Source organism: Nanorana parkeri, unplaced genomic scaffold (assembly GCF_000935625.1).
Source record: "Nanorana parkeri isolate BGI_ZX_2015 unplaced genomic scaffold, ASM93562v1 scaffold236, whole genome shotgun sequence".
Classification (NCBI taxonomy): Eukaryota; Metazoa; Chordata; class Amphibia; order Anura; family Dicroglossidae; genus Nanorana; species Nanorana parkeri.
The window spans coordinates 307,290-326,002 of NW_017306504.1; the positions used below are offsets into that span (position 1 = coordinate 307,290).

Genomic DNA, 18,713 nt, shown 5'->3' on the forward strand with positions numbered 1-18,713 from the left:
TTAGCTTTTTCTCTTGTAGGTGCCTCTCGCTTTTACTGCTCGACTTTCCAGACTGAACAGTCCTTTTTGAGGTGACCAGTCTTTTTACAGTGAAAACACGCCCCATTTTCTTTGTTTTGCTTTGCGCTCTCATGCACCTTAAGGGCTTTCTCGTTTTCTTCATTGTGCATATTTTCTTTCCTTCTGTCATATTCGTCAATTAGTTTTTCTTTGGCATATTCTAGTGTTAGTTGCTGCTCAGGTCTGGTTTCTAGAGCGTTAATAAGAGCATAGTAGTACTCCGGAAGGCTGCATAGCAGTAATGCCACCATGTGGTTATCTTTAATTTCCTCTCCCATTGCACATAACTGTTTTACGATTTCCAGCATGGCATTCACATGTGCATGCATTTCCTGGCCTTTTTCTAGCCTCATCTTATATAGCTTGTTTAGCAGCTATAGTTTACTGTTAAGTTTTTGAACGTTCGTGCAGTTTTTGTAATGCAGTCCACATACCTTTAACTTGCTTTTGTTTTCTTATGTGGCTAGGCTGGTCGTCTTTTACTAGAAGACTTATAATTGCTTTTGCTTACCTGGTCCTCTTGTCCCATTCCACCACGGTTCCATTACTGGGTTTGTCTGTACTCAGTACTAGTTGCCACAATTTGTCTTTGCTTTACAGCATTTCAAGCTTGAACTTCCATAGCTGGTAGTTGATATTGTTGAGCTCTGTGATTGCAAACTTCATATCTGAACTACTCGCCATCTTTCAGTAGCTTGGATGTGGCTCCCGTTGACTTGCAGTGTTCTGTTTAGTGTCTGGGCCCATAACATGTTGGTTAAGTGTTTAGATGAAGCACTGAGGTCTTGAGGAATGCTGAATAAAGTCTGACTTGCTTATAAGGACATTACCTCAGAATACAGCATTATATAGCATTGTGAAGGAAACATACTGTATACACAGATAGAACATCCTTTGTATCATAGATAAGTATACTTAACCATAGAGACTAACATTGCACTACAGCGTCATCTAGTGCTCAAAAGACATAGTTAGATCTCTGAATGTCAGTAATACAATGCTTTTGCATTCTCAACATGTGTGTGGGTGGACCCTTATGGGTTTTGTCACTCAACAGCTTCTTGTAACTAAAGTGGACTAACTTCCCATATCTTTTTTGAAGCGTGAAACAGAAATATCAAATGTCAGATTCCTGTCAGTAAATCTCCCCATTAGGGACATAGACAGGGGCATTGTCCTTCAGTACTCGAATAAAACTAGAAAAAAAGGTTTGACTATAGATACAATTTACCCTAAAACATTAAAATGATTGAATAGTTCTACAAATATCATCTAAACCTTTAAAAAAATCATAGAATGATCAAATTGAATTAGATTACCTTCTCCACCCCCATGTTCTGTAATATTCAGCAGAACACTTGGATTGCCAGGCCAAGGCAGTATTCCTTACAAGCACACAGAGAATGGAGCGGCGTGGATAACATTGGCACTAAACTAAATTGATTTTGTGTGGGTTTATACTTTACCTTTTAACACAAATACCCTGTTTCCCCAAAAGTAAGACCTACCCCGAAAATAAGACCTAGCATTATTTTTGGGAATTGCTAAAATATAAGACCAACCCCGAAAATAAGACCTAGTTGTGACCATTCCCAGCGCCGGTGCAAACTTTTACATAAGGGGTAACTTGAAGAGCCGCGGGAGAGAATCAGTGGTGCCAACAAAGCCAATGCTAGAGGAAGTGAGGCGGCAGTGGATGGAGCAGAGCCGCATACACCAATGGTTCCTCTACAGCGCTGGCTCCTGTCACAGGCGGAGTGATACCAAATGCACTCTGCCTGTGAGGAATCGATTGTGAAAGTGTGCTTCACTCATTCTGGCCAGCAATTGATTACAAAATTGCTCTTGGAAAGGTACGGCACCCCTGATTGCCCTGATCACCCTATTCTTAACTTTGCCATTTTGGATTATTTCATTTGGATTTGCATTAACTTTGGATTGTTGTATATTAAAAAAAGACCTCCCCCGAAAATAAGACCTAGTGTGTTTTTTTTTTGAGCCCAAAAAATATAAGACAGTGTCTTATTTTCGGGGAAACACGGTAGTAGTAATACAAAAATGGCAACATTTCTTATGTTTAAAGCTGAACTCTGGGTAAAAAAAAAGATTCCCCATTGCAGCCAGACGGAAAATCTTCTGGTGAACAGTGATGGCAGCCAATCAGCTGCTGTCACTGTTCAAGTATACTGACAGCGTCACACATGCCGCTGTCACAATATAAAGAATGCAGCACGATATCCGTCCATTCTTGCTTAAGAGCATGGATGGAGAAAACTTATATTTCTTTTGTTCAGCCCAAAGACTGAATGAAAAAAATATAACAATGTATGGTCAGCTTTATTTTTTTTTCATATGCTTTCTCAAATGAATTGTCCTTTACATGTACGATAGGACAGTAATGTTAGCATAACAAAGGCAGAATCTTTTTCAAGCTCCAGACACCCATAAAATCTAAAACGACTGTAGAAAAATGAGATCACTGTTTGGAAATGGATTTGTGCTCTGTTATCTGCTGTATCTTCCACCTGAACTTTGTTTTTGAAAAGATAATAAAGCATGTCCTGTTGAGTATGCAGGTACAGCACTGATTTGAATTATGTTATCACGGCTTCTGGTGGCATTGAGCGTTTGAATATATTTCAGACTTCTTGTCCTCCTAGAGGATTAGCTTACGTTATCGAGATAAATAATTCTCATTGCCACTCACAGCTCCATTTTCCACAGCCTGCCAACAGGTGCCAGAGAATATGTGATCAATATAATCAGCTTAGCGCCACTGTTTAAGGTTCCTCAGTTTTGTTTGCAAAAAAATGTAAAACCTGGAGAGGCTCCTTTATTTTCAAGTAGCGTTTCTGTCGCTCCATAAGCTGCAGATGGAAGTCTTTTCTATTAATGTATTCCTTCTAGCGTCTTCTGGATTACGAACCCAGGGCAATTACAAACGTTGATGACATTATTGTGACTAGTTTTTATTTTGTTCCAGCTCGTATCAGCAAAGGTTTCAAGATTAAAAATGGTGCCTATTAGGGAAACGCAATATAATCACTAAATTGTCCATGGGGAATTAAAATAGGAGCAGATGTGCTACTTAAAAAACATTTTGGAGGATAAAATGAAGCCATATCTTGAAGTAATCAGATTTTTGGAGGTATACTTTACACAGCTGAACTAGTGAACTCCCTGGAAGATCATATTTTTTTTATCAGGAGGTCAAGTAATGTGGTAATCTGTTTTCTTTGTGTGCAGATGTCCCTGAGATCAGCGTCAGTCATAGCAGTTTGGTGGTACACGAAGGGGACAATGCTGTAGTCACCTGTAATGGGTCTGGGTCACCATTACCAGATGTGGATTGGACTGTAACAAATCTACATTCTATTAACACACATCAGGTAAGAAGCATGAACTAAAATTAGAGTAAAACAGTATTGCTTATCTTACGTTTTGTATTTCTCTGCATATTGCATATTTTATTTTGTATGTACTGTATCCACAAAAACATTTGTGCGTATTAAATCTCTGCAATAAATGCACATTTCCTCATTTTTTTTCTCTTAAAGGGCTGATGCACATGGGCACCTGCACCTGTACAACATACATTCAACTGTATTTACCCTGCCAGGGAGCTACAGGTGCTGGGTGCAGTCTCTCACATACAGTAAGTCAATGGCTGTACACGGATATATATACGCTGGTACTTCCATACATCTACGGATATATACGGATATACACTCATGGATGCAGACTGTCTGTGTACAGTATTGTACATGTGTGGGTGTACTGGAGCACCAGCATATACTTGCTTACAACCACCTACAGTCATTGGCTTATTTGGAAGGCTGTACACAGCACCTATGGCTCCCTGGCATAGGAAACGTGGACAAATGTATGTTGTACAAGTGAGGGCGCCAATGTGCATGAGCCCTTGAATGTATTGAAAAATACATGTTAATCCTGGGAAAAATCCGGTGAGCTGGATTCCTCCTCATTTCTTTATTTCCTTAACATAAAGGGGAGGTATGCTGTAGTACAGCAGGGGAGAACACAGGCATGACTTCTTGGGGTTTCAGCAGCAGGGGCAGAGTTGTCAGCTCAATACAAGAAGTTAGGCGATCACTGTATTTCTGACAGAATTATCAGGTGTTTGTCTATACTTGCAGCTTTTTTAAAGAGCCAAAAAATGAAGAAATGAGAAGATTTAGATGTTTTTATTGTGATCTGTGTCTTCCGGTTCTTGTGTCACCCAAGTTAGAGGGAATATCCCCAAAGTGCACATAGGCAGCAATATAAACCTTACAGAAATTATAACTCTACCTTCCAGGATTAAAAAAAAAAAATGTTTTGGCTGGCCTGATTACAGCAGCTCTTGGCAGAAGTTACACCATCACACCTGCACTTTTGAAGCTTGGGGAAGAAGGGAAATTATGGTCATATATCCACAAAAAAATGACTAAAAGGTGTTGTGAAGTGTTTTGGGTGATTCTGTTTTTGTGGCATGCCTAAGGAATGTATTATGACTGTGAATGGGTGTTTATTGACGCACATGTTTATGTCTACATCAGTGATGTATTCACACGTATACATCACTGTAATAAATAGCTCCCAATATGTTTTCATTTTACTCAAACGTGATCGGATAAAATAATTGCATTAAAATATCTAATTTTTCTAGTCCTTAGTGCTCTTTGCACAGATTCACAAAAAAAGCTGAAACAATTCTCAAATATAAGCTAGAAAGTAAAAGTAATAATAATAATAATAATAACAATATGTAATTGGAGTGTACAATGTGTGATAACATCAGTATATTTTAGTTTGTGCAACATACTGAGTCGGGGAGAAAAGTTTGTCATAACTTTAAACAGATTTCATTTAGCAAAGTTGCTTAGCTGTGCACTTGTTCAGCGAACTGAATTGAAAATCTCCCATTTATATTTTATAGGGGTGGGAACCTTGTCCATCCCCTTTAGTAAAAGTGCAGCGAAGAAGGTCATAAGGCTCAGAGTAGCATCTGTTCCTCCTGAGTCATACTTTACAAGTGTAAAGCCTGTGTAAGCCCTCTGTTGTCTCTATTACTCAGTGCTTGTCATATCTCAGTGTCTAAACCTGTCAATTGTCTGTTTGCATTTGCTTTTTCCCTTCTGCCTAATGCTTGTTATATTGTTGTCTACATTAAAAATGATACAAAGCATCTCAGCAAAAGCTTTTGTATAGGGCACTGTTAATTTTGCAGATTTATTCCCCTTTAGGTAACATATGTTAAAAGTAGAATTGGCTAATACTTTTCATTTGATCAGTTTCCTGTCAGCCCTACGACACTGGGTAGGCAGAATGAACACAACACTATTCACTGTTTCAGCTTTATAACTTTCTGGGTGAACCGCCTAGTTATTGGACTGTGAAAAAACATCTCCCAGTGTTTTACCCTGCTGAGGTTCTTCCTGTTTTTTGCCTTACCGAGGTTCTCCCTGTGTTGTGTCCTGCTGAGGCTCTCCCAGTGCTCTTCCCTGCTGTGGTTCTCCCAGTGTTTTGCCCTGCTGAGGTTCTCCCAGTGTTTTGCCCTGCTGAGGTTCTCCTTGTGTTCTGTCCTGCTGAGGCTCTCCCTGTGTTCTACCCTGCTGTGGTTCTCCCAGTGTTTTCCTCAGCTGAGATTCTCCCTGTGTTCTTCCCTGCTGATGTTCTCCTAGCGTTTTGCCTTGCTGAGGTTCTCCTTGTGTTGTGTCCTGCTGAGGCCCTCCCTGTGTTCCACCCTGCAGAGGATCTCCCAGTGTTTTGCCGTGCTGAGGTTCTCCCTGCATTCTTCCCTGCTGAGGTTCTCCTAGTGTTTTGCCCTGTGTTCTTGTGTTCTTCCCCAGTTCTCCCTTTGTTCTTATCTGCTGAGGTTCTCCCATTGTTTATGCCAGCTTCTTCCTGTGTTTTGCCTTTCTTGGGTCCTCTGGTGTTCTTCCAGTGGTTTGCCCTGCATATGTTCTATTTGGGTTTTGCCTTGCTGAGGTTGTCCCTTTGTTTGCCCTACTATTGTTCTCCCTGTGTTATGCCTTACTGGACTGCAGAATTCCCCCCCACCTCATCTCTAAAACAAAAAAGGAGGGTGTAGTTTTGTAGACCAGAATAACACATATGAAGTCTGATAAGGCTCTTTCAGATAACACAGGCAGAATGAATGGGATAAAGGACAGCGCTGAATTTCTGACAGGAACAACGGGTATTTATCGAACAGATATAATAAAATGCTTCCAGTGCATAAATACATGTTAGATTGACATTATTGCACTGCAACTGATTGGTTTAGAGTGGTTCAGAGTGCATACTCTGGTGGCAAAATCTCTGCTCCTGAGTTCCTGGGTTTGAACACCTGTTGTAGCATATAAAGGGGACTCAGTCTTCCCTTTTAGATTGGTATTTATCTTATAATAACACCAAAAAGTGCATGGGAAACACTCAGCAATATTAAGTAATGTAAAATGATAGGCCTTCTGAGACTGTACATATGTTAATGAATACCAAATTTTACACGAACGGATAACTTTGTCTTTGTTTGTATTACTCCTTTATAGATAACGTCCTAAACACTAATTAATATATTTTAGAATCTGCATATTTTCTGCATTTTAAAGAAATTATCGATTTGAATAGCTGTATAATGTCTCACACAATTGCGCGCAAAACACATTTTTTACTAATTGTACGAATTCCCCACTATTGTTTATATGGAAATTGGACTTTATTCTGGCAATTATAGAGATAAAAAATATAGTTAACATTGTTAAGGAAATAACTGTGTACAAAAAAAGCCATTTGTAGAATTGAATTTTCTTTTCTCTGCTGAAATCTTCTTTGATGTCATAATGAAAGCAGCTTTTGTTCTTTTGTGCTGATAGCTTCATAGCAATCTCCTTGCATTTGCTTTGTTCAATATTTAACTGCTTTCTTGCATAATTCTTTTAACGCCTTCCTGACGTGTTTATGTTGGCTGCAGACCAATGTCAATTGGACCAATGTGCATTCTATTAACCTGACCCTAGTGAATGTCTCCGGAGAGGACAACGGCTACACCTTGACCTGCATAGCAGAAAACATTGTGGGAATGACCAATGCAACTGTATTGCTCACTGTCAACTGTAAGTTGTACCACAAGCTACCTTTCTGTGTTATATTCAAAGCTATAACAAAGTTGGCAGCCTAGTTAGGAAGCATAGGAAGCAATAAGGCTAAATTAGGATAGGACTAATCATAGGAGATTCTTAGTTAGACATTCATTGTTCAAATGACCTTTTGGGCTATGTCTCCCCCATAGGTAGTAGTTAAATCAAGTGTTTTGATCTCAGCAAGTTCCAGATGAACACATTCATTGCATATAATAGGTAGGTAATGAAAGATGGAAACACAGCTATCTTCCCAGGCTGCTCTTTACCTTGTAACCTTTAAAACCTTCTTTTTTAAAAGGAAGCACACTGAGCTGGAATTATATTACCAGAGCTTTGGGTCAGTGTGCTGTACCTTCATATTCATAGCAACAGCAGTTAATTACTACATATATGTGTAGGAGAAACAGAAAGGATATATTTGAGAGGTTAATTACATTTTTCTTTCTAAAGATAGAACAAAAATGTCACTGCAATAACATTTACCGGTATATACTGTATGTGTGTTCATTTTGGAGGTTCTCAGAATTGGGGAAAAATGACATCATGATATGTGATAGTTTCTTACACACAACTGACTGTCCAGTAATCTCCTAGAACTCTTCCAGTTCTAAGCTTCCTTGAGCCTAAAAAGGAGTATACCAGAGAGTACTGGACTGCATAACAAATTTAAAGCTGAATTCCAGGCAAACTGAAATTCACAAATGAAATAATTATGTAAGAATTATTTTAACTGTTAAAGATTTTATACTTCTGGTTCACAACCATCTTATTCATCACAGCCAGCTGGGTGACCTGACTTTTTTCTACTGCAGAAGTCTAATACCAAGGGATCTCTGGAATCCAGTGTGTTTTCTTGGCATACAGTGCTATCCTACTGTCAAAAGCACCTTGAGGCCTTTTGCTTAAAGATGCTTACTCATAAAGCCTTAAAAGTAAGCAGCATGGCACTTTTGAGATGACAGCTGTATAGTACATTATACCAATACAACTTGCTGGATGCTGAAGATTCATCTGTGTTGGACCATCTTTATCTATTATCCTGAGATTGTTGCAGTTGGGCAGCCTGTGGTCTAGAAGGGTCGCAGAGAGGGGGTGTATTGGTAGCAAAGTATATCCTTTTTGCATCTGAAGTTAAGTAATATAACTAGGGCTTGTACCTGTTCCCTGACTGTGACTGGACAGTGAAGAAGCAGTAGACTGATGAGCTCATCTCTCTGGTACTCTGCTTTCTCCACCTACCATCATGTTCCTTGTTAGCGCATAAGCACTGCACTATATTGTTTAAGCCGATTGTGCTGCTTTTTTCACCCAGTCTGAACTCTGCTGTACAGAGCACTGCAAGAGACTGATACTAAGTCATATTCAGATACTTGCACCAACTGGTCCTAATTACTTTTGATGAAAACATACTTGCATGCATTGATGCTTTTTAGCTCCCAGAGTTAAATATGACTAACGCTTTCTACTGGTATCTGAACTCCTACATGTATCCTTGTACTTTAGAGTGACTGTTGTGTTGATTGTTTTATACAGCAAAATGTATATCCTAGTTAGTCGTGGTTTGTATTTTTGATATACTTAAACTGTGTGTGGTCATATTTTACTAAATCTATGACTTCCAATTTACGACCTGTAGCTGTAAGTTCTTATCTTGTTTGTTGTATCTAAATTTCCAGACCCACCACGGATTCTGAGCTTGAAGGAGCCTGTTTCTCGTCTTGAGCACTGTATAGAATTTGTGGTACGAGGGAATCCACGCCCAAACCTAACTTGGTATCATAACAAGATGGCCTTGCGACTAGTGGATTTCATACGTACAGAATACTATGGGCAGGACAATGTTCTAGAAGGATGCCTATTATTTAATAAACCTACACATTATTACAATGGAAATTATACATTGGTTGCTAAAAATGAGTATGGGTCTACTAACCAAACAGTTTATGCACATTTCCTGGAACAGCCATATCCATCAGAAGGTAAGCTTTAATCAGTTTGCTGTATTTAGTTTCATATTTCACACATTCTCTAAAATCTTGACTGTTGGAAATCTCACTTGCCTAGCAGTTTAGAAAGCTAGTCCCAAAATTTAAAAAAGAAGAGGAGCTACATTGTGGGAAAACACACAAATCCTCTTATGACTTATGATTTGTATGATGACTTCAATTGCAACCTGTAGCAGAAACATTGTATTTGTACATTTAATGTATGCCTCATGTACAGTTATAGTTGTTTCAGTTATATCTCTGTGTATAAGTATAAAGGTAAGACAGGCTAGTATAAAAGTAAGACAGGCTTCCCACAAACCAGATTCTAAATACAAAGAACAGGGGGTGATATATGTGAGTACTGAGCTTTGTTGTAATGGACTTTGTGGCTAAATGTAAGTGCTTCATAGAGGAAGACATGGCAGGCAAACTCCAGAAGAGTATGTGAACACCACACAGTTTTCTGCTGTCTGAGTTCTAGAGCCAATCTGAGATTCTACAGGTTTTTCCCTGTAAAAGCTCTTTGTACTGAAGCTTTATTAGTTACAGTAAATAACCCTCTTTATTACAGGTGAAGAACATTTTCTCATCAACTTTTTCTACCTAAATGTTTGTCAGCATTACAAATGCAGCACAATATTATATTAACCGGTTCAAAACAAAATAGGTGAGGTTATCAATCGTTGTACTAGTGGAGGAACTATCGGCACTATGATGCAATTATCACATTTTCCAGTGTGCTTACTAATGTGTCCTCATGCAACTCAGAATCCTAACTATGAGAATTTATAATTCTTAACAGTTAGCAGATGGCACATATTCAGGAGATTCAGAGAATTGTGATTCACCATAAATGATCAGATTTCACCTATTTGACCAAGAATGTAGTTGTAGATGACCTTTCTGAGACTCCATCACATTTACTCAGCATCAAAGTGTTTCTGGAAATCATACTTAAATAGTGTCAGCTATCGAACTACTATATGATACTAGCTGGGACATCTTTCTCAGCAACATATGATGTCGGGTAAGAGCAGGAATGGGAGGTTCATGTAAAGCTTCCAGTTCTATTAAAAAAGGCTATTAAACTTTTTTTGTATATATTATGTTGATTTTCCTTTAAGCTGCTGGTATGATGTTTATGTCAGTAACATATGGAGAGTGTTTGGACTTTTCTTTCACTTGGATAACACATTATTGCATAAAACAGGAAAAGGTTTAAATTAGACTGTTTTCAGAAAATGTGTCCATCTTTCATCCCATTTGGCATCATCTGATACTGAGTTTTTTCTCAAGTTATTCAAACTCTAAAGCATTACAGATTTTTTTGTAATTTAACGAAGCCTGTGAAAGCTAGTTCAAATTATTGATGCATTAATCAAAACCTAAAATTACCATCATTATATTCAGTCTTATTTTCAGGAATGATGGTGTAAAAGGGAGAAAGATAAAAAAAAGGCACAGTTAAAATAGGTTGATATTAATATTTCTTGCGCTATGAAAAAATGTGAACTATATAAAATATTGTGTACAGTCTTATCGAGAAGTCTTAGAAAACCTTTGACAGTCTTGTAAATCGTGCAAATCCTTTCTTTAAGGATATTTAAGGAAACTAAGATTAATGGAAATCCTTTTTTAAAGCAAATGCAATACATATTTATTATGGTTAGGGGTGCACCGATACCGGTTTTTCAGTATCGAATACGAGTACCGATATGTATATATTTCAGTTCTTGCCGCTAATAAGTACTGATACCGGTACTTCCAGTAGCATGGAGTCGGCTTCCTGGGCAATCAGGAAGCCGAGCAGTGTGTCATTACTCGCTGCCTGGTTTCTTGATTGCCTGGGAAGCCGACTCCATTCTGTTTAGCTGGCTCAATGCTGATTGGCTGGGAAGCCTGCTTCCCAGCCAATCAGCATGGAGCCGGATTCCTGATCAGTCAGGAAGCCGGTAGGTGGGTCATTATCTGCTGCCCTGCTTCCTGATTGGCCGGGAAGCCAGCTCCATGCTGTTTGACTGGCTAGATGCTGATTCGCTTTGAACCCTGCTTCCCAGCCAATTAGCATGGAGCCAGTTTCCCGGGCCAATCAGAAAGTTAGGAGGTGGGCCATTACCCGCTGCCCAGCTTGCTGATTGGCCAAGAAGCTGACCCCATGCTGTTTGACCGGCTCTGTGCTGATTTGCCGGGAATCCAGCTTCGCAGCCAATCAGCATCGAGCCAGCTGTTTGGCCAGCTTGATGCTGATTGGCCAGGAAGTTGGCTTCCCAGCCAATCAGTATGGAGCCGGCTTTCCAGCCAAACTGAAAGCCGGACTGCAAGTTATTACCCACGGCCCAGCTTCCTGATTGGCCGTGAAGCCAGCTCCATGTTGCCTTGCGGCACTGCTGGTCAATGGAAATCTCCCTCTGACCGGACGTTCCAGTATTCAGGTTAAGTATCAGAGCTTTTGGGTGAGTATGAATACTTGGCAGTCTGTATCTCAGTCTATTGCTGCATATACGGTCAACAATTTATACTAATAATTTGTTTATGGTTGAATAAGCATGTAAATAATAATAATGATATACCTTTTGGGTTTTCTGCATGAATGGCTCCTACAATGTGATAATGTTATTCTAACTCTTATTTGAAAGCACATGCAACATATTACATTGCTATTCCTTTATTGGACAGTTTATTTATGTAAGGGCATTGTGTTAATATTTTTATCTAGATTTTGATTTAAAAAATGCATTGATCTTCACATACCTAGTAGAACCCTTGCTGTTGGAACAGCCACCCACAAACACACCTCCATCCTAGAATGGGCTAACATTCTAAAGCATATGTCAACCCAAAATTGAAAAAAAAAAATATTTGGCACATGTTTGCAATTCGTGCACATTTTCTCATGTTTTATTCCATTAAACATATTGTAAGCGCAGAAAAATGCAAATTAAAAAAATATAGGGCACTCCTATCTTCCTGTCTGAGCTGAAAACCTTGAATAAATAAAGAATGTTGTAGGTGCATTATAAATCTTCTGTCTCTTATGGAACAAATGGTGCAGCTTGAGACAGATTTATGTAACTGTCGGTAAGGTGTATGAATCTGCTGCATAACTGCCTGTCTCTGGCAAAAGTTTGTTACAACAGAATTTATTCCAACATGAAAGAGGTCTTATTTACCTCCACTTTTCTTAATACCAATATGGCAGCATTGAATTTGTCGCAGCCATAGCACCAGAATATAAAAGTATGGCACAAAAGAACTACCTGAATTTGTTGCATGTGTTGGAAATAACAAGAAAACTGATCCATGGCTTTCACTAATTGGGCACAAGACTTTCTAATATGCCCATAATGCCAAAAAAGTGTTGCAAGTGTTTTTTTGAATTGCCCCTATTGTCTTCTGAACTCTGAAATCCTAAGTACATGGTGACAGTCCTGCTTACTTAATTTTTGATGGATTACAAAGGACACAGCCCCCTCCCTATTTCCCCCTCCCTCTTTATCCCCACAAGTCAATTGCTAGGCTTTACATACACGTTAACATAATAGGAATGAAGGCCTTGGCTGCATCAGATGGCAATAGAATGGAGATTTATGTTTAAACATGGGCCATCTCCCTGTTTTTATTGGGTTTTCATAGACGTAGACATCAAGACATTTTTGCAATACCAACTTTTAAATATAATAATTATTTCATATCAGACATTTAATAACCATCTGCAGTGTTATTTTAGGTTTACAATGTGTCACTATTCACCTATCTCCCTTATAGACCTCTGTCTGATGGTGAGTTCACATACAGTATGTTATTGGCCATCTATGATGTATTTTCCTATCTTTCCCATCTTTCCCTTTTATCTTCTTTCTTCTATTTTTTTTTAAATTTCTGTCTTCTCTGGATTTGACAAAGAAGGTTGGTATTTGAATTTATTCAGTATAGTTAACACACCACTTGGTTTGCCTGCCACAAGTTTTTGAAATGCACCCTCTGTATTTCCTTTTATCACGGCCTGCCTATGTCCTATGTTGTAAAGTTGTTCTTTCTTGAAAAAGGGGCTTTGCATCAAAACTTTTTCAGTTGATGCCTAGCTTGAACAGTCTGATTCAGAATGTCACAGCATTTCAAAAGAATTAAGGTCAGGTATTTTAAAATATGGCATATCTTCAGTATATAGCTCTCTGTTGTTGAATTACTTATATGAATTGATCATGGTTATGTCACATAACCCAGCTTTGTTTTAGGTTTAGATCACAGTAACAGGTCCTGATACTTTGTTCTAGTGTTTCCTAGATATAGCTTCCAGTAATGTTCAGCAGACATCATATGGGTAGCCTTTTATTCTGGGGAACAATGGTTTCCTGTGTAGTAACTTCTGATGAACACATTTTCTTGGTGTTATTCTTATCATGGACTTGTAAAACGCAAGTGGGAAATTCTTTTAGATCCTTATTTGTCATCTTGGGGTTCTTTGTTACTTGTTTAAGGAAGTGCCCTTTTACTGGTAATTGCAGGATGCCCACTCCTAGATAGAATAGTAATTGTTCTGAATGTCTTCCATTTGTAAACTTCTGTATGCCTGTGGACTGATGGCGACTCAAGTCCTTAGAGACCCTTTAGTAACCTCTGGCAAACTTTCAACCCCAAATGGCAGTTGCTTAACGTACTTTGAAATCTGATTTGATCTCAACATTTTATACTTCAATCAAGATTGATTTTGTGAAAAAGTAGGTCAACCCCATTCCAAAATTGACTGGAACACTTGGTTCATTGTTCTACCCAGATTGCTCCAGAGGTTCACATACCTTTTCCACAAATAACCTTGATTGATTAAATCATTAGCTCAATATAGATATGGATATGTGAAACTCTGTGTGTGTCATTTATTATATAAACTGTCTTTATTATCATTAACCTTAAGTAAAACTCAGATCACATTTAGGGAACATTCATGTAGAATTCCAGAAACTCTCTGGGAGGATCACAAACATATATGCATGTATGTTGACTATCTGTTTCAGTTTATATAACACTTAAAACCATAGTATTCTGATTTCTTTACTGCATACTTTATTTAGCTAAATCTGACATTTACTTGTCTGTCCTTCTTACAGAGAATACTGACTATTTTGTTTCAGGTACGTACTTGTTCTTACTGCTCTATTAAGTTCAGGGGCTGCTCCATTAAGCACAATTTACAGAATAGGTCTGATGGGCCCGGTCTCCCTTTGCCAAATGCCTAATAGATCATTTTGACAGGAAACCAAAGGGGGTCTTGCCAGAGAAATCCCTCTACTCACCAATATATGTTCAGCCAAGAATTGCAACGTTCCTTGTTAACTTTATCTTCATTGTTAATGGAACAGAGGTCTCTAAGGCCACAAAAAATAAAAAGTTAAGGTCACAGCATGAAACTAACTAGCATGCTATTTCTGTATAATAAGTTTGAAGATGTCCATATTTGATTATTCTTGAGTTATTTTACAAAGCCTTTTAAACCTCCCGAGGCAAATGTACATTTATATTCAAAATAAGACGGGTCCCTAGGCAGTGAAATGCAGTGATATGTCTGCTGCTATCCAATTATCTGAACCCTGAGATAAAAATAGTTGGTGGCCTTTTTAAGCAGGCAGTGCATAAGGAGAATAATAATACATTGTTCATAGAATTATTCAACTGCTTTTGTTTCAGTAACAGATTTTGGAGTAAGTCCCACGCCTCCAATCAGCGTGACTCATAAACCAGAAGAGGACACTTTTGGCGTGAGTTAAATTTTGATGTCTTAAGAAAACACAGCCTCAGCTTTTAACATATTTTTCTAACACTGGTGGCTTCTGTGCAGATAATGAACTGAATGCAAACGGATCTGAGCACAAATCCTGCAGTCTTGATGCATATTCTATGGTAATCTCTACATTGCCAATAAAAAGAGTGTTTCTAAACACTTTCAAAATGTTTACATGATCATAACTGTGGAGTATAAGAACCTATTTAATTAAATTAGGGCGCTCAAGTGAGTTTCTCACCCATGACATACAGCATGCTGAATATCTGACAATTGGCCCTGCAGTTAGGCTAGAAAAATATATTGTGCTTTATTACCTTGGGAATAGAAGAAGTGCCCAAGTGAAATGTAATTTTGCACCCTCTATAAATCTTCTTTTTTTCTGACTGTCTTCAGTCTAACATCTTGTTAAAAAAGTAGATATTTTGCTTAAAGTAGAACTCCAATGGGGGGCATTGCTGGCCTTTCTGTAGATTAGAAATATATATTTCAGAGAAAAATCAATATGTTAACATCACTGTATAGCCCTTGCTTGGACCTTGAAGGCTAATATCTCTACTAGGGTCCTGAAAGTTGCACAGACCCTCCCCAGCACCTCTGGATGGAGTTTAATTTTAACTTGACCTCTGTAGGATGCTTCTGCAGTATTTTTGTCATTAGTGCTTTCAGGGAATACCTTTGTTTCAGGGAAACAAAGGTATTGTAAGACCCCATGGAGAAAACAAATCGTTAGGAATTTTGCAAATATTAAATATGATTGTGTAACCTAGTTTGGAGCAGTGGAACTAACATTTCTATATAAAAGGGGAGGTGAGCTATAGCATGTGGAATAAAGTCATAATTACTGTCAGAGTTCACATGTTTTGCCCCAGGCAGCATGGCCTTTGCTTGCTTAACTCAATAAGTAAGTTCTGAGTCAAATAATGTGTGCAAATAATAAAATGCCCACTAGAGATATTAGTTTAGCTAGTGGCTACATAATGACTGTTCGGGCTCTGTTTATCAAACTTTTCACCCAAATTCACAAAACTTTCACATAATTTCCCAATTGAATCTTGAGTGACTCTTGGGTAAAAACATTGATAAATAGACCCCTTTATGTTTCTGCTTTTGGTATAAAGGAGGGGCCTTTTCCCTCTCATTTAATTAAAATATATCCCCACTGTTCTAGACCCTTTTATGTAGTAATATGCAGAAGACCCATAAAATAATGCTGTTGTCTCTTCTACACAATACTTTTACAGTTTGCAGTTGAGTGAGTGGCTTGTGGCTAAGTATGTTTTAAAAGAGAACTATGACCCAGCCTTTTTTGCCATAGTTCTCTTTAAAGTGACAAGAGGACATACACTAATGTCCTCCTGTGATGCAAAACCCAGCATATAGCGGGCAATAGAGCCGCACTGCAGCAGGGACGGATCTCGACAATATTGTCGGGATCCATCCCAATGCTTGATTGACAGCTGGCTCTACCTCTCTGGGGAAGAGCCAGCTGTGCCCACCACTCCCCAGTCAGCGCTGGAGGAACGGAGAGGGGAGGGCAGAAACCCTGCAGGGAGTGGTGACTACCAGTCACCCCTCTCTGCAGAAGGATGATCAAGAAATGAGCGATCGGCGATATGTAATCGCTCAGTTCCCGATCAATAGATCTGAGGTGTACCAGCTTCCATGTCACACGTCAGCTCTAATTGTGGGGACAAGTGTACTTCACTCTACCCATAATTCTTCTTTAAAAACAATACGGAAAATAATGGAGTTCTCAGAGCCAAACTATGACTAATGAGGCAGGTCCTGGAATTCTGGAACAGTTGTACCACTATCTTGAGTGGAAACCTAAAATTACTTTTTATCTGTGGTTTCTTTCTCCATTGAGAATGCTAAGCAACAGAACTCCTTCGCATGGGTATAATACCTATTAATGCTACCATTCATGTATATCAAATAAATGTTAATTTAGGTAAGAGTACATTGCATTGGTAAATGCAGCTGGGAACTTGGGATGCAGTATAATATAATCTACAGAGAAGTTAGGATATGCCTGTTTAGGCTGAGGGAAGCTGTTTCCATAGCTTGAAAAAATATTTTTTGTTAAAAAAAAACAAAAAACAGAAGGTGTTATATATTGTAATGAGGTAAATGTGAATTGCATTTTGAATGTATGTGAAATCTAATCACATTTTTATAAAACAAATCTTTAATTAGAGGTCCAGTTTCACTATTCTAGATATCAATACATATTTTTTTTTATTATTTACAGGTTTCAATAGCAGTTGGCCTTGCAGCATTTGCATGTGTTCTTTTAGTGGTTCTGTTCATAGTCATCAACAAATACGGAAGACGCTCCAAATTTGGTATGAAAGGTAAGAAAAGATGAGGGGTTGGTTTTGGTACCTGCAGATGTGCAGTTATGCTGCTGATGTTTCTCTGATAACTGTTGCTGTTAGATGCTGTATTGCTGTATGCTCATATTTTTTTGTATGGTTGCTTAGTCCATATGGGACTCTTTTTTGGATACTGACCAACTCAGAACTCTAGCTTTACTTTTTTTTTCTACATGCTCTTTGTATAGTGTAAAGGTACTCATTCATCAATCAAACTACAAGTCAATTGACAACTCAAGCTCTTTCAAATCAGATTTTAGTGGGTAGGGTAACGATTACAGACACTGAACCAGGTCACACACAGGGGATGTAATTTGGTTATTTTTTTGCCCGTATATTGAAATGCAGAAATAAATGTAGCAAGTGCAGTTACAGAAATGTCTTCCAGTATTACATAAATAATTTTTATCACATGTATTTGTCCTTCCTTTGGAAAAATTATAGAAAAATAGGAAATTGGAGAGTTGATATAAAAAAAAGGACCAACATGAAAAGGGTAGAAGATAAGGGAAAAGAGAGGGGGGCGAGGAGAGTAGCAAGTGCATTGGGTGGAGGAAAGTTTTCCAGGGACGGTTTTTCAATGTAAATTAGTTAAGGAGGTCATGTCAAGTAGAGGGCTTGGGAAGATTTCCTAAATATGATCCAGGACGCCCAGGTGTTTTTTGGAAGTGTTCTGTTTTATCATTATTGAAGGCCACTAGCTGTTCCATGTGCATAATGTCCTTTGGACCTCTACTCAATCTGCCAATGAGAGGTTTGCCTGATATTTTCAATTTTTGTGGATCACTTGTTTGGCTGCTATGAGGAAAAACCTCAGTCAATTTTTGTCACCAGTTTTAGGAGACCCGGTGTAACATTCAATAACACTAACTATAGGTTATTAGTAAAAATTAATTATAACTCTCAATAAATGCATTCTAAAAGGGCTTTACATGGGGGAATTCCCACTACATGTGAATATAAGTACCTTGATCTCTAAGACAGCACCAACACTTTTCAGGAATAGAAGGAAATATCTTATGGAGTCTAGTGGGAGACTGATATCATCTGGTGAGTAGTAGGGCTAATACTTGTTGATACTTCTGTTCCATTTGGAGTTGAAACAGTGTTAAAGCAGGTTTTATTATGGTTCAAAAGTTGTTGGTATAGTAAAGAGATCATTTTGTTGTGGCTGGGCGCATAGGGATTTATAAGTCAGGAGTGAAGGATTTGTTTGGGCTCTAGGATTAAATGTATAGTCACAGCTGGAAAATTGCCTATTTAGGAACCAGATACCTATTCTACTAGAACAGTGAGAAGCTCAAGCTCAAGCTCCTAATGTCATACTTAAAGATGGTGTGTTATTAAGCAAAACTTTTTTAAATGC

General features: G+C 38.4%; 1 protein-coding gene across 1 annotated transcript in view; it reads left to right on the forward strand.

Annotated features, from left to right (window-relative positions):
• The window catches only part of NTRK3 (neurotrophic receptor tyrosine kinase 3), a 588,664-nt gene that overhangs the window by 300,339 nt on the left and 269,612 nt on the right, over positions 1–18,713 (forward strand). Inside the window, exons 7-11 of the mRNA XM_018556369.1 lie at positions 3,307–3,449; positions 7,037–7,178; positions 8,882–9,184; positions 14,876–14,946; positions 17,224–17,326. Of these exons, the coding sequence (XP_018411871.1) occupies positions 3,307–3,449; positions 7,037–7,178; positions 8,882–9,184; positions 14,876–14,946; positions 17,224–17,326 (762 nt within the window). The remainder of the gene's footprint in view (positions 1–3,306; positions 3,450–7,036; positions 7,179–8,881; positions 9,185–14,875; positions 14,947–17,223; positions 17,327–18,713) is intronic.